Consider the following 15,588-nt stretch of genomic DNA (forward strand, 5'->3'; position numbering starts at 1 on the left):
CTAACATGGCTGCTACTCTGAAACCTGTCATTAGGTGGAGACAGTATGAGGTTCTGATTCAGTCTCTGGGTTCTACCAGTGAAAGACAGGATGCCTGGCTCTAGCAGCCAAAAATCTGCCCACAGGTTGGGGGAAGGCCCAGCAGCATAACTCACCCACAATCAAATTCCACTAGGAACCCTAGAGTTGTCTGGAATATCGCAGAGGCAGATGGAGTCAGGGGTGGGGCAGAGCACATGGGCGATATGCTGAATTAGTGCCTCTCCTGGACAACCTCTGTCAGTGGCTACTATGCAGCCTCAGCTGGAGTCTGAAGCTGCTCCCTACACTGGACAAGGAACTTGAAAATGTACAATAGGGAGCAATCCCACTCCCACAGAGACTGACTGGATGATTCAACAGGATTTTCCTTCTCTACCCTCAGATTCCTCTAACCCTATACAATATTTCTAGGCTAGTGCAGCAGCCCTTATCACTAGTGATATGGACAGAGAATGTTGGAGTTCTATTGGGTTCATTCTTCTCACTCACTTTGCCCTTCTGATGTCTATTGTCCCCTTCAGTTTTTCCTCACTGTCATTCTCAAAGTACATCAACTTAGATTCTCGAAGAGCAAACCAGCGGCGCTTCCAGTTACGGCGAGACAGAGTTGACATGCCGCCTCCTTTTTTATAGAGCCAGCCTGACTTCAAGGCCTCTTGCTTAGTTCGGAACCACATGAAGGCCTCATTCTTGAGAACACACCATCGCCGTCTCCATGGGTTCATCAGACCCCCTGCAGAAAAAAAAGAGCGCAAGACATTATCAAACCTCCAGAATCACGCATCTCCCTAGTCTAATCCTTGTGTCTCAATTGGACATCTGGGCACCATTTCAGATCCGTGCCTGGCCACACACAGAAGGAATTGAGGACTGGAATAGAAATAAGGCTGGAATTAGAGTTTGGCCAAAAAAAAAAAAAAAGAACAGAATCAGAGGTTGAACCAAACATGAACAGTTTCTGAGAAGTGAAAAGTGCACTCCGCTTTTGTTTTCTTGTAGAATTTGTAGAAATTCTCACTTCTCACTTTTTAGTTTGCAGTTTGTCTGAAGTGCCAAAATGCTGTTACAAAGGTGCATCCTGAAGTTTTTGTGGCCTTGAAACCAGGAAACACTGAAAAATTGGAAAAAAAGAACAGACTGGAAATCAATGAATCCAAATTGGTGCATCAACTTGGAAATTAGGCCTAATTGATTAAGAAAATAATGAGGAGATTAGCCCATCACTCCCCTTTTGGAATCCTTAAATAAAAGACTTTGTGGGGAGAACTGGGCTGTCTGGCAACAACTGCTGGCTGGGAGATGGGTGGACCAGAAGGAGCAAGCTTCACCACCAAGGCTATCAACATCACCATCTCCTGGGGACCCCAGAATCCACTGTTACTCTGTTGAGCCTCTCTCATCCTGATCCTGAAAGATGTTCTGACCAGACCGGAGAGAGGGACCCATAGGACATCACAGCCTTCACGGAATACCAGTTGGCAGCAATACCCACTGCACTGGGAACCCCTGAAACAAAGCCTATCAAGGATGGGAAGGGGAGACAGAACTCAGCTGAGCTCCTGCCAGCTACTCACCCCATGGCCCCAGTATCCACCCCAAAGCACCACATGGGGAAGGAGCTCCCCACACCTTATAATGAGAAAAGGGAAAAGAGGGCTTCCACAGGTATCCTCACCACTCACTCGGATAACAACCGTCTCCTGTTGTTTACTAACGTAAATAGTCCTGTAGCTGTGGGATTCTGCATAGTCTCTTTTCTAAACTGAACATCCCCAATCTTTCCTGTCTCTCTTTATCTGAAAATCTTTCTGTTACTCTAATTGTTTTCTTTATTTATCTGTGGACCCCTTCTATTTCTGCTATATCATTTCTGAGTTAGAGACAACACACAAGATCACAGTATTAATTGATTCAGAGAGTTAAAGGCCAGAAAGGACCATTAGATTATCTAGTTTGACATTCTATATGTCATAGGACATTAAATTTCACCCAGTTACCTCTATATTAAGCTAATAAATTATGTTACATTAAAGCAGCGGTTCTCACACTGTGGGTCGTGACCCCAAAGTGGGTCGTGACCCCATTTTAATGGGGTTGCCAAGGCTGGCGTTAGACTTGCTGGGGTCTGGGGATGAAGCCAGAGCCTGAGTCCCAGTACCCGGGGCCAAAGCCTGAGCCCCACCGCTTGGGGCTGAAACCAAAGCCTGAGGGCTTCAGCAGTGGGTGGCAGGGCTCAGGTTACAGGCCCCCCGCCTGGGGCTGAAGCCCTTAGGCTTCAGCTTTGGTCCCCCCGCCCAGCATGGTGGGGCGAAGGCTTTGGTTTTGGCCCCAACTCCTGGGGTCAGGTTGTAATTTTTGTTGTCAGAAGGGGGTCACGGTGTAATGAAGTTTGAAAACCCCTGGATTAAAGAATCTTCCCAGAAAGGCATCCTATCTGGATCTGAAGACATCAAGAAATGGAGAATTCACCTCTTCCCTTGGTAGTTTGTTTCAATGGTTAATCACCTTCAATGTTAAAATGGTGCGTCTAATTTCTAATTTAAATTTGTCTGGATTCAGTTTCCAGCCACTGGTTCTTGTCATGCCTTTCCTCACAAGATTAGAAAGCCCTTTAGTATCCAGTATTTTCGCCCTGTGAAGAGACTTTTTACACTATATTTTTTTTTACACTTCTCAATATTCCTTTTTGATAAGTGAAACAGATTGAGCTCTTCAAGTATCTCATTGTAAGGCGTTCTCTCATCCTCAAATCACTTTTTTGGTTCTTTTCTGCACCATGTCCATTTTTTCAATGTCCTTTTTAAAAAGCACACACCAGAACTGTATGCAGTGTTCCAGTACTGTCTCATCAATGCCAGATACAGAGATGAAATCACCTCCTTACTCTTTCTCCTCAGTTTATACACCCAAAGAGAACATTTGCCGTTTTTGCCACAGCATTGCAGTGGGTGCTCATGTTGTGTCACATGTCCACTATTATCCATAAATCTGTTTCAGAGTCACTGGTTTCCAGGATACAGGCCCCATTCTGTAGGTATGGCCTGCAGTCCTTGTTTGTAGATGTACAGCTTTGAATTTGGCTGCACTAAAATGTATTTTGTTTCAATGGGCCCAGTTTACCAAGTGATCCAGATTGCTGTGTATGACTGCCCTGACATTGTTATTTATATTCCACCAATCTTTGTGTTTTCTGCAAATTTTATCAGCAGTGATTTTAGATTTACTTCCAGATCTTTGATAAAAAATGCTGAATAGCATTGGGCCAATCCCTACAGAACCTCACTCACTCAGAGTTTTGTAACTTCTAAAATCATACTATAAATACTACTAGCTGAAATGCGTATCTTAAAAGGACACTTTCTGTATAAGGTGAACAAGCTATGAAAAGGGTATGTATGTCTCTTTTTTGTATTATACTGCTTTATCTTTAGACAATGCACACAATACCCATTAATACATTCAACATGCATCTTTTGGCTAACAATTAACTATATTCCCATTCTTTATTAATTGAATCCCATACCAGCTTTTCCATTATTTTGCCCAAGATTAATGTCAGTCTACCTGACTATAGTTACTCAGGTCATCCTGCTTGCCTTTTTTTTTGACTATTGGCATAACATTAGCACTCTCTCCTTGGTCTTCCAAGATTTATTAAAAATTAACATCAGTGGGCCAGAGAGCTCTTTGGCCAGTTCTTTTAGGACTTCTGGGTGAAAGTTGTCCAGGCCTGCTGATTTAAAAATATTTGTCCACAGTAGATGCTATTTAACTTTGTCCATTACTAATGGACTGGAAAGTACTTAATCATCCTGTTTCTTTCTAGTACGGACTTATTTTAGAACACTTCTGCCTTTTCAGCATCAGCATTAAAAATGTTACCAAGTATTTTAGATGCCAGCATCCTGGGTGATTTATAAACAGTATCATAATATTTTCAGTATTATTCTTCACCCCAAAATTAAACAGAAGTTTTTGTTGGACTGTTTATAATGATGTCCAAGTCTCTTTTCTGTCTCTGACAGTTAATATTGAACCCAGCAATGCCCATGAGTAGCTAAAATTATTCCCATGCATTATCTTGCATTTATTAGCACTAAATTTCATCTGCCAATGTGTTGTAGATTTACCACACTTGGGTAGGACCTCTGATGTTTCTCACAGTCTTCTGTACTTCTGACTAACGTAAATAGTGCTGCATCTTGTGTAGATTGATGATTCACCCCATTTTAGATTCATGAGTAAATATATTAAACACCACCAATTCTAATACAGAACACCAGGGCATCCACTGTTAACCATGATGAAAAAATGGAAGTTTTCAAATAAATTTATATCTTAGTCAAACCAGACCAGAATTTCACAGGACAAGAAAAAAGCACTTCTCTGATCCTGAGGCTTTCTCTGCCAAATTTCAAGGCCCTGATGCAAACAATGGTGGTGTTAGACCTCTCACAAAAGTTTACAAATATCTTTTATAATGGAAATTGTTAGCTAACTCAAATAAAGAAAAATAGAATCATAGAAATTCATCCCCCCCTCCCCCCACTGAGGCAGGATTAAGTATACCTAGGCCATCCTGACAGGTATTTGTCTAACATGTTCTTAAAAACCTCCAAGGATGTGTATTCCACAGCCTCCCTAGGTAACCTGTTCCTGTATTCTTACAGTTAGAAAGATTTTCCTAACAGCCAGACTAAATCTCCCTTGCTGCAAGCTAAGCCAATTACTTCTTGTCCTACCCTCGGGCAAACAGAACTGATCCTCTTTATAACAATCTCTTACATATTTGAAGATTGTTACCATGTTCCCCCTCAGTGTTATATTCTCTAGATTAAACATGCCCAATTCTTTTAACCTTTCCTCATAGGTCATGCTTCTACACCTCTTATTTTTGTTGCTCCCTCTCCAATTGTTCACATCTTTAAAGTGTGGTGTCCAAAACTGAACAGAGTACTCTAGCTGAGGCCTCACTAATGCCTAGTGGAATAATTACCTTCCTTGTCTTTCTTACTCCACTCCTGTTAATACATTCCAGAGTGACATTTGCCCTTTTCATACTATTGATTCGTATTCAACTTGTGAGCCATTATAACCTCCCAGTCCTTTTCTGCTGTACCGCTGCCTGGCCAGTTATTTCCCATTTTGTATTCGTTCATCTGGTTTTTCCTTCCCAAGTGTACTACTTTGCACTGGTCTTCATTGTATTTCTATCACTATCAGCTCTCTCTATAATAAAAAGGTATAGTGGAAGTAAATCAGAACAAGAGGACAGTCAATGAAACTGAAATGCAGCAAATTTAAAACAGAAAAAAGGAAATACTTTTAACACAATGGATGATTACCTGTGCATCTGACTGCCACTAGATACTGTTAAGACCAACACCTTGGTGGAATTCAATCAGGGAGAAATTCTCAAAGCTGCCTTAGGGAAATAGGCACACAATGCCAACTGGAAGTTATTTGCAATTCCAGTTGGAAGTTATGTCCCTATCTCCCTTAGGCTCCCTTGAAAGTCCCAGCCTCAAAGATTGTGAATTTTTATTGATCATGGCAACATCCAAAATTACAATAGAAAGGACTATGAATGTAGAAGAGTCATTAATCCTCCAGTTTCAAGGTATAAAGCATTCACTAATTGAGGGGATTAGAAAAAAAACCTTCCCTTCTAGGCATGTTATTCCATAACTATCCACTTGGGGGTTTCTTGCACCTTCCTCTGAAGCAGCTGGTTCTGGCCATTGTTTTAGGGTTCATCTATGCAGTGACATCCAGGAAAATTAATCTGACTTAATTGAAGGTGTGAATTTGAAATGGATTAGTTAAACTGCATTAAACCGCTGTGGGACCACATTCATTCAGAATTAAAGTGACCGTAATTTGGTTCCACACAATTCACTTTGGAAGTGAATTAAACTAAACCAAATTAAGGCCACTTAAATTCTGACTAACAGGGATTTAGTGCCTATGTTCTGGCAGGGGGAAGCGGCATGGGTGTGAACTTGCTTTTCCGAAGGGTCTCTACCTGGTGCTAGCTTCCAGCAACCTGAAATCCTCCTTCCTCCCTGGCATTACCTCCTCTGTGGTCATGCAAGCATCCTAGAGATTATCCAGTCTTTACATATTCCACCCAATATTTTGGGCTTTTGTGTTTTATCTCCCCAATGCTGTAGTTTAGTTTTGCTCATCTGAACTGCAAACACCTCAATGGGCACCCTAATCTGGTGTGTATAAAAGGGTTTCACTAACAGGGATAGGTTTCAGAGTAGCAGCTGTGTTAGTCTGTATTCGCAAAAAGAATACTAAATTTTAAATACATTTTACTAACAGGGATATCCACTCTAATCCCTTCTAAATCTTTTTTCTACAGAGATTTCCCATTTTTTCTTTGTTGGCTTGGATAAAATAAAGAGACAGAAAAAGCCTAAGTAGAGAAATAAACTGGAAAAATGTGTGGACAAAGGAAAGGAGAAGAAGCTGGGAGAACAAGATACTCTCAGTGCTTTCATGGTATAGACTACAGTCACTTACCCTTCATATAGAGATAACTGTGAAAATAGGGTGGTCCTGAGCCATTGAAGATTGTGACCCGGCCATTGCAGAATTCTTCGTCTGTGTCTATATAAACATCCACTTCCTCCTCACTGTCCAGAAACTAGAAAAAAAATTAGGAAAAGATCAACTTCTCTAAGTCTAGGGCAGATGGGTACAGAACAACAAGGTTCCAGCAGCCACATAACTAGATGTGAAACTTAAGTCAGATGCTCCCATGTCTCTTTTACACAAAGCAAATATTAAAATAGGGGCGTGACACCTCACCCACTAGTTCCTAAAGCCAACATACTCAGTTAGCAATGAGTTATTAAACAGAAAGGAAGCTGCCTCCAGTTACCTAAAGTGATAAACCCTCCTGCTTCTGGACATAATCCAAAATTTACTTAGTAGGATTAGAAAGATATTTTCCCTTTGGGAAGGTTCTTTCATAACTGACTATTGCAGATTCCTTGCTCCTTCCTCCAAAGCCTCTCATACGGCTGCTGTCAGAGACAGGATACCAGTATGGCAGTTCCTAACTTCCTATAATTGCTTCCTGATTATCAGGTAATAAGCATATCCTGGGCTAAATGAACTCTAAGGCCAAAACCACAGAATATTAAAATATGCTACTTAGCCTCTTTCCCAGCATACTGATTGGCTACTGTAAGTCTTTCTGCTTTCTTTGGGAATTGTCCTCAGAACTACAACGATATGCCCACAACAAAGAGGGCTGCCTCAATTTCTGACATTCTGTCCCCATCCTGGTAAGAGTGAGAGAGTCCGAGGTGGCGTATTTGCTGTGGGTCTGTGCATAGACATAACTTTCAACCAATTGTCTGTGCATAGACAATTTCAAAGGCAGTAGCTTGTTAGTACACAGGGATCTGTACAATCATTGGACAGCTACTGAGACATAACAGGTCACTGTTTGATCAAGTCTATGTCCAATTGGCTACAAGTGGAACCTCAGCCAGAATAAAGTGCTACACACTTTCAAATCCTGATTGCTCTGTTTTGAATAATATTCACTCTGACCAGATGTTGAGTTTAATACTGATGAAGGCAGCCCCTTCATCCCCCCCCCACAAACTGCACGCGCTCTCTATTCACTCCTCTCTTCTTCTCTGCCATTGCCATTCACTCTCCCTGATCTTCATTGTCATCCTTTCCCCTCCTCATTCCCTCTCCCTCTTGCTCACTGCATTCAAAATCTGTTATTGCTGCTCCTTCGCCTCTTTGTGGGCCCCTGCATCTGCTGCTGTTGCCTGGCTCCTGCTGGTCTCCTGGGCTCTAGAAGGCCCTCAGGCTGGTGGGGGCAAGCACCACCCTGCCCCATCAAGCCAGAAGATAGCTATTGGGATCTTTGCTCCCATGCCCTTGGGAGGGGAAATTGAGCTGGGATCTTCATGCCCCCAACCCCCAGGCCTAGGGATGGGTGGGGGTCTGCTTGGCACACTGCTTCAAGTTTAGCATCGATAGCTCTGACCTAGTGTATCTTCACTCTTGCTCTAAAACTGCAGCATGAAGGGCGAGGGGAGTCCAGATTAAAGCTTCTGCCCAGAAGCTGCACCAGAAGACTGGCTCTGCTAAACACTACTGGAAAAATGCAACACAGGGTCAACTAGCAGGGTCACCAGAAGGAACCAAGGTCCTAGAAGCTTGAGCAGCTGCTGCTGCTACTCAGGTGTGGTGCGAAGATGCAACACTTCTAACATTACATCTATCCTAAAACTGATGGACATCAATGACAAATTCATGGAGTACTGTGCAACTTTCTAACCAGGTATGCAGTGCTGCCAGAACCCAAAATTGGTAGTGTTGAAAGCAAGAGGAGGTTGAAGGGTAAGGAAACTGGAGGGTGGCAATACTGAGGGGAAATCTCAGGCAGTTTAGAAACTTGGGTGCCAGCTTAGTATTAAAGAAGGGCAAAAACAAAAGAAAGTAATTTTAAGGATATCCTGGTTATAACAGAGCATGTGATCCCCCCTTTAAGGGAAGGTACTGCTAGCATGCCTTTTATTGGAGCTCAGCACTTAAGACAAGATAATTCTGAGAGATTTGGGCCCCAGAGGGATTGATGGGAGGTATATTTCCACATCACGTGACAGAGGAGCAATGTGACTAGAATAGGGACTATATATAAAGCAAGATCTGCTCTGGAGGTAGAGACCTGCAGACCTCTACAGGGGGAGGTCTGGGATAGAGAACACTCAGCCCAGGAAAGAGACTGTGAAAAAAAGTCCTGTGGATAGGTAGGACACAGAAGGACCTGGGGGAAATAAGAAGGAAACGATCTGATGCACAGTTGACTAGATGTGTTTTGTTGTTCTGAGGTGTGGTTTTTAGTTTTGGTGGGTTTGGGGTAGGGGTGTTTTGTTTTGCCTTCCTCTTAAGCATCACAGACTGGCCATCACTAGAGATGAGACACTGGACAAGCTAGACCAGTGCTCTGAGGTGGTAGGGAATTCTCTTCCTAGATGCCTGACTGATATTTCTTGCTCACATGCTCAGAGTCATGCTGATCACCAGATCTGGGCTTTGGAAGGAATTTCCTCTCAGCTCAGACTGGCTAGGACCTTGGGATTTTTTTCCCCTTTCTCTGCAACATGAGACATGGTTTACTGCTAGGATCATCTGGGCACCTTTCACCTAATCAATTCCCTGCCATTGCAGAAGCCTTGGGCATTGATGGTGCCTTAGTTTCTCCCATTCTCTTCCTGTGGCACAGTTACATTTCCTGAGGCCTGAAATGCTTTAATCTAAAGCATGTGGGTTTAATAGATGGGTATCTGGGTGAAAATTATTGGCCTGTGCTATACAGAACATCACGCTAGATGATCTAAGGTTCCTTCTCACCTTAAACTCTGACTCTATGAAAATGAAATATAGCACTTGAGTGGGCTTGAGGCCCAATGCAGTACTAACCTTTTTTAAGAGCTCAAGGCCAGAACTTTCAGTGAGTGACAGCAAGCACCTCTGGAACCTCTGGGTCAGAGGGTTATGGTAACATGATCATGACCAAGCATGTTTTAATACAGCCAAATGCAAGGTGATACATGGGAATGGGTGATGGGGAATGGATCACTCAATGATTACCAGTTCTGTTCTTTCCCTCTGGGGAACCTGGCATTGGCCACGGTCAGAAGACAGGATACTGGGCTAGATGGACTTTTGTCTGACCCAGTATGGCTGTTCTTATGTTCTTAAGGAACAAAGAACATAGGCTGTAATTGGAGGATGAGGGAATTTATTCTCGAAAGGACTTAGGGGTCTTTGTAGATAACCAACTGACCATAAACTCCAGTGCGGTGCTGTTGTAAAAAGGGTTGGATTATAAACAGGGAACTACCAAGAAGTAGCAGGGAGGTGAAACTGCCTCTGTATACAGCACTGGTAAAGCCCCTGCTAGAAAACTGTGACCAGTTCTATTGTCTTCATTTTAATAAGGATGTTAAAGAATAGAGAAGGCTCAAGTAAGAGCTGCAAGAATTATTGAAGATCTGGAAAACCCACCTTACAATAAAAGGTTTTTTAAAGAACTAAAACTAGTGTATTACAGAGTAAGTAAGAAGCAATTTGATCACGATCTAAGAACCTACACAAAGAGAAGTTATCTGACATAATAGGGTCCTTTAATAAAAACATCATAACAAGGTCCAAGGGCTGGAAGTTGAATTTGGAAAAATTCAAACTGGAAATATGATGCAATGTTTAAAAAGTGTATGTAACGAATCACTGGAACAGAATAGCATGGGAAGTGGTAGATCAATCTTCAGCTGGAGTCCTTAAATAGAGACTGAATATCTTTCTAACAGATATGATGTAGTTCAACCACAAGACACTGGTCTCAACAGTGTCACTTATCTATCTAAGGCATCTTTAATGTATTTATCCTCACAATACCCATGGGAGGTAGGGAAGTAATGTCACCATTTTACAGACAACTAAGGCCCAAGTATGTAGGAGTTGTGGTGCTGACGAAGGAGCCTAAATCATTTTCAACTTGGATTTAGGCACTTAGGAGTCTAAATCCCATGGACAGGCTCCTAAGTGCCTAAATCCATTTTGAAAATTATATTTAGGCTCCTAAGTCAGTTAGACATTGCAATGTTCAGCGCCACAACACCTAAATACCTTTAAAAATCTGGGCATATGTGATTTGCTCAAGAGCACAAGAAGTTTGTGGTGGAACTGGGAGCTGAACCTGGGTCTTCAGAGTCCCAGACCCCTAGGCCCACCCTTCCTGTAATTCTCACAGGGGAGGGAATTACTATGTGAAATTCTGTGAAGGTCAGACTAGATCATCACAATGGTCTCTTCAGGCTTTAAAATCTATTCATATATTCTAAACACAGTAGGTGGCAGCTGAAATCACGAGTAGATGATTTAGGAGTTAAGCATCTATTCTGAAACTCTTGTCTAAGCAAGGCCAATAGGGGTTTTGGTGATGAGATCAATTCTATCTATTGTTCTTACTCCCACATTTGGTTTCCTCTCATTGTTACCCATTAGGTCTTCCCTGGAGAGTCTTAAGCTATTAATATAAAGTCTCTGATGAGAGAACACATGGCAGATGTTAATCACACTGCTGGAAGGTGCTCAGATAACATGGTGATGAGCACAGTATAAGAACCTGTACAGAAGGTGGAAGTCTGCTGGCTTGTGTGGGGGCCAGTAATGACGGAGAGACGCATCCCCTCTGCCTTTTCACTAATTGCTTACTGCCAACACATCAGGTCCTCTCTCTCTCTCTCGACCATCATTAGTGTTCTAGTATTGGCCAGCAAAGATTCATAGACTCTAAGGCCAGAATTGATCACTGTGATCATTTACTCTGACCTCCTATATAACAGGAGATGGGCTAAGAGAGTATTATCTACTAATAACTGCATTCAAAGTGAGACACCATAGAATGAATCGATAAAGCAAAACTGGCTTTCAGTTATTGCAAAAATTCTTACGGAGTCTAGGCTGCCACGATTGGAGTCCATGCTAGTACCATGGGAACGCCTCAAGATCTCCTCATCATTTAGGGGCTCAGCCAAGATGCTGCCAGTATCTCCAAAACCATCAAACTCCTCGTGGTCATAGTCAGACTCCACATCTGTTGGGAAGCTGTAAATTGGCTCTCCCATCACCCCACTGTTACTCCTCAGGGTTTCTGAGACTGTGTTGTAAATACTTTCTGTGGTGTCAGATGGGGCACCGTGCTCCTCGGGGCTTTCCATAAGATGATCTGCAGTGCTGTCTACCTCCACCTCACCCCTTCTCAGAAATGGTAGATTCATATATGTGTCTTCCTCAGTGGAGTTGTCGCTGGTTCTGGTGCTGTGTTCATCCAAAACAACCAGGCTGGGGACAGAGAGCCCCTCATCATCAGCATGAAAGCCTTCATCTACTTCTTCCTCAGCCAAAGGCGCCACAAGGCTGCAGTCGATGTTGAGGGTTCCGTCATTGGAAAGTGAATGTTCTAGGCTTTGCACGCTTTCATCCAGGTTTCCAAAATCCAGTAGTTCCAAGAACTCTTGAGCGACCCTGGATGCTTCCTTCTCTAGCCTCTGGATCGCCTCTTCTCGCTGCCGGTTAATTTCATTCTTGGCGTTTTCGCAGACAATGGACACGTGTTCTGCCTTCTGCTGCTGCTGTAGCTTCTCAATCTCCTTTTCCAGCCTTAGGATTTCCTCCATCTGCCTTCTCTCCTCTTCCTGCAGTGGGATCTCCTCCTCCTGGGTCCTTAACACCTCCACCTTAAAGAAATTGTGCCAATATCAAATTAAAGAGCCCCAACCTATAGAGGGGTTGCCTTCCTGGGTCCTCCAATTTCTCTTCCCCACCGGAACATGCCTGTTGTGTATTCTCACTTCCCCTCTATAAAAAGCCACAGCATGCATCCTTTCTGTTTTGCATCCTCCCACTCCAATACAGAGCTATGGTATCTCCAGTCAAGGCCATATAGCTCTGAATTTCTCAGCTGCTCTGTAGCCTCACTGGAAGGCTAGCTGCTTTATTAGAGAACCAGGCTTGTTCACCTGCTATCCACACTAAAGTATGGTAGAGATGAAGGAAAATTCCAGGAAATGCACCACAATATGCAGATGATGAAGGAGACTGGAAAACATTATGACAGTTTGGAGATAAACAGCACCCCCCCTTCTGCTGGAAAATGATTATTAATGGGTCTACAATAAATATTAAAGGTATCATGTAAATCCACTTAGTTCCACACAAATATGACAGTGCAGCCAACTAGGTGGTCTCTTCCTTCCACAGTAATCTGTGCCTGCTTGGGTTAAGACTCAAACTGTTGTTTAGATCCTACTTTTTGCTAGTTCAGTATCTGCACTAAAAAGTTATTTCATTCAGATCTCTCATCTCCCCTGAGCTGACGAACCAGGATTAGATGAAGAAGATAAAGGAAGGGAGACCAGAAAATAAGTTATTTTTACAATCAGTTTGTTCAACATGCTCAGTTATGTTGCTAGAACCTTGAATGGTTAGATTGGCAATCAGAAGGTGGAAATTCATAGCCGTTCTAACTCCTTTCCACTCTTCCTTTGTTTTGATTGTTGCAGGCAACAATATAGCAAAAAGGACTGTGTCACAAAATGCAGTTCATCAAAGGGTCATGTGCAACAAGCTCACCGTCAGAGATAAAACAGGATGCAACCTGTCTAACCCTGAAATTTTTAGATAGGAACTATGCAAAAAGATACCAAAACCATGAACATGCCATGTTAACTAGACAAGATTTCTGCTGTGGTCAGGCACCTGTAGATTAAGAAGGAAAAGAATGCTTTCATAGGGAGTTTTTCTAACATGTTTTATCACAGTAAAATAAAGGTGCATATTGCAGGAAAAAGAATAGTCAGTGAAGGAAACCAGCAGAGAAGCCTGAGCTACAGAAGGTCCAAAGAGGAGACACAGCAAAGGAATGAACAATTAAACTTACCTGAGCCACCTGGAGTATAGCATTCAGCTGCTCTTTTTCTCTGTTCAAAAGAAGACAAAAATAAGTGACAGACCCAGATCATCTGAGTATTTGAACAGAAATTACGGTGAATCATCTCTCCATGGTTAACGGTGAAGTAAGGCTCCTGTTATAAAGCTGATTTAGTAAACCCACCAAGTCCTTCACACTTGGCATGGCCCATCCTGGCACATGCATTCTTTACTTTGAGGTAAATCAGGAAATTGGATCAAATGGAACGGGGCTGAAAGGACAAGAAGGCAGGATTACATAGACTCATTATGGTCTTGAGCTAAAGCCCATTGTGGTTAATGGGAGGCTTTTCCACCGATTTCCAAGACCACTGGATCAGGCTCTATGTGCACAATTTCAGTTTTGAGAACGTTCTCTTTTTTAAAATTTATGACAGAGCCATGGCAACACCATAGTTAAGCCTGTGTTCTGTTTAGCACTTGACATAGCTACACTCTGTCTCACAAAGAACCTGCCAAATCTAAGCATTCTGCTAAGTGACTGAGACTAGACCCTTCCACGCTAGCGATCTGGGTTATATTTGCAGCTTGCATAACCTCTCGGTGGCATATGAAACCTTGCTTAATAATAAAGATTGTAAATGACATTGAATTATTAATACCAGGGAGCTCAAAAAATGAAACCCAAAGTGTCAGTCTCCTGGTTCCCAGCCCAGTGCACCTTCTCCTGAGCCAAACAGTACTTTGTTGGGAGAAAGCAGCACCACAACCACTGTGCATGTGTCCATCTGGAGGTTCAGCTGCATGTGGCATACTGAGCAAGAATCCAGGCAGTGCATGCGTAGTGCTGATGTAATGGGTATGGAGGATTTTAGCAATCTTCCCACAACCATTTCTACTGAGCAAAACACAGACAGGAAATGGTGATTTATAAAACTTAGCCCAATCTGAGAACCAAAGGACACAAAGAGAAGCAATTCTTTAATTGCCTATATACCAATGCTAGGAACCTGGGTAACAAACAAGAAATGAAATTGCTTATACATGAGCATAAATTCAATCTAGCTGGTATTGCTGAAAGCTAGCGGGTTGATTTGCATGACTGGAATGTTAAAATAAATGGTTCTGACCTATTTAGAAATGATCAAGGGAAGTGGCACGCTATGTCAAAATGGCATTACCTGTTTCCAAGTCACTGATAACTCATAAGAAAATGATCTTGAATGCTTATGGCTCAGAGTCCTAACAGATAAACACAAGATGTGGTATTAGTTGCTGTCAGAGCCATACTGAGAAGCAGGGACTCTGAAAAAGATCTGGGGGTCGTGAATAAGGGGCTACGATTTAGTCACGGGTATTTTTAGCAAAAGTCATAGACAGGTCATGGGCAGCAAACAAAAATTCACAACCCGTGACCTGTACCATATACCCTGATTAAATCTTGGGGAGGAGGTGGCCCGGGGGTGCCGCGGGTGCTCGGGGAGACGGCCCAAGGATGTGCCAAGGGTACTGGCGAGGCCCGAGACCCCCCCGCTGTGCTGGGGGACTGTTGGTGAGGCTGCCAGGTTCCCCACCCAGTTCCACACTTCCCGGGAAGCAGCAACATCCCTCACCTCCTAGGCGGAGCATGGTCAGGCAACGCTGCGCACTGCCTCCTCCCCAAGGGCTGGCTCTGCAACTCCCATATTGGCTGGGAACTGCAGCCAATGGGAGCTGTGGGGTGGTACCTACCAGTGGAAGCAGTGCGCAGAGCCCCCTAGCCATGCATCCCCCTATGAGCCGAGGAACGTTGCCGCTTCTGGAAAGCCCCCCCACCCCCGAGGTAAGCGCTGCCCAGAGCCATCACCCCCTCCAGCACCCCAATCCTCAACCCTGAGCCCCCCACCCAAACTCCTGCTGCTGCTGGGGGTGGGGAGAGGGGCGGTGGCCGCTGCAGAAGTCATGGAGGTCAAGGAATGTCACGGAATCCGTGACTTCCATGACAAACTCGCAGCATTAGTCATGAACAATGATCATCTGAAAATGAGCTCCCAGTGGGACGCTGTGGCCAAAAGACCTAGTGGGATCCTG

General features: G+C 43.4%; 1 protein-coding gene across 1 annotated transcript in view; it reads right to left on the reverse strand.

Moving 5' to 3' along the window:
• The window catches only part of LOC119863454 (unconventional myosin-X-like), a 257,129-nt gene that overhangs the window by 43,854 nt on the left and 197,687 nt on the right, over positions 1–15,588 (reverse strand). Inside the window, exons 24-27 of the mRNA XM_038421961.2 lie at positions 13,529–13,568; positions 11,541–12,326; positions 6,574–6,697; positions 532–775 (exon numbers count right to left, since the gene is read on the reverse strand). Of these exons, the coding sequence (XP_038277889.1) occupies positions 532–775; positions 6,574–6,697; positions 11,541–12,326; positions 13,529–13,568 (1,194 nt within the window). The remainder of the gene's footprint in view (positions 1–531; positions 776–6,573; positions 6,698–11,540; positions 12,327–13,528; positions 13,569–15,588) is intronic.

This window comes from Dermochelys coriacea, chromosome 11 (assembly GCF_009764565.3).
Source record: "Dermochelys coriacea isolate rDerCor1 chromosome 11, rDerCor1.pri.v4, whole genome shotgun sequence".
Taxonomy (NCBI): Eukaryota; Metazoa; Chordata; order Testudines; family Dermochelyidae; genus Dermochelys; species Dermochelys coriacea.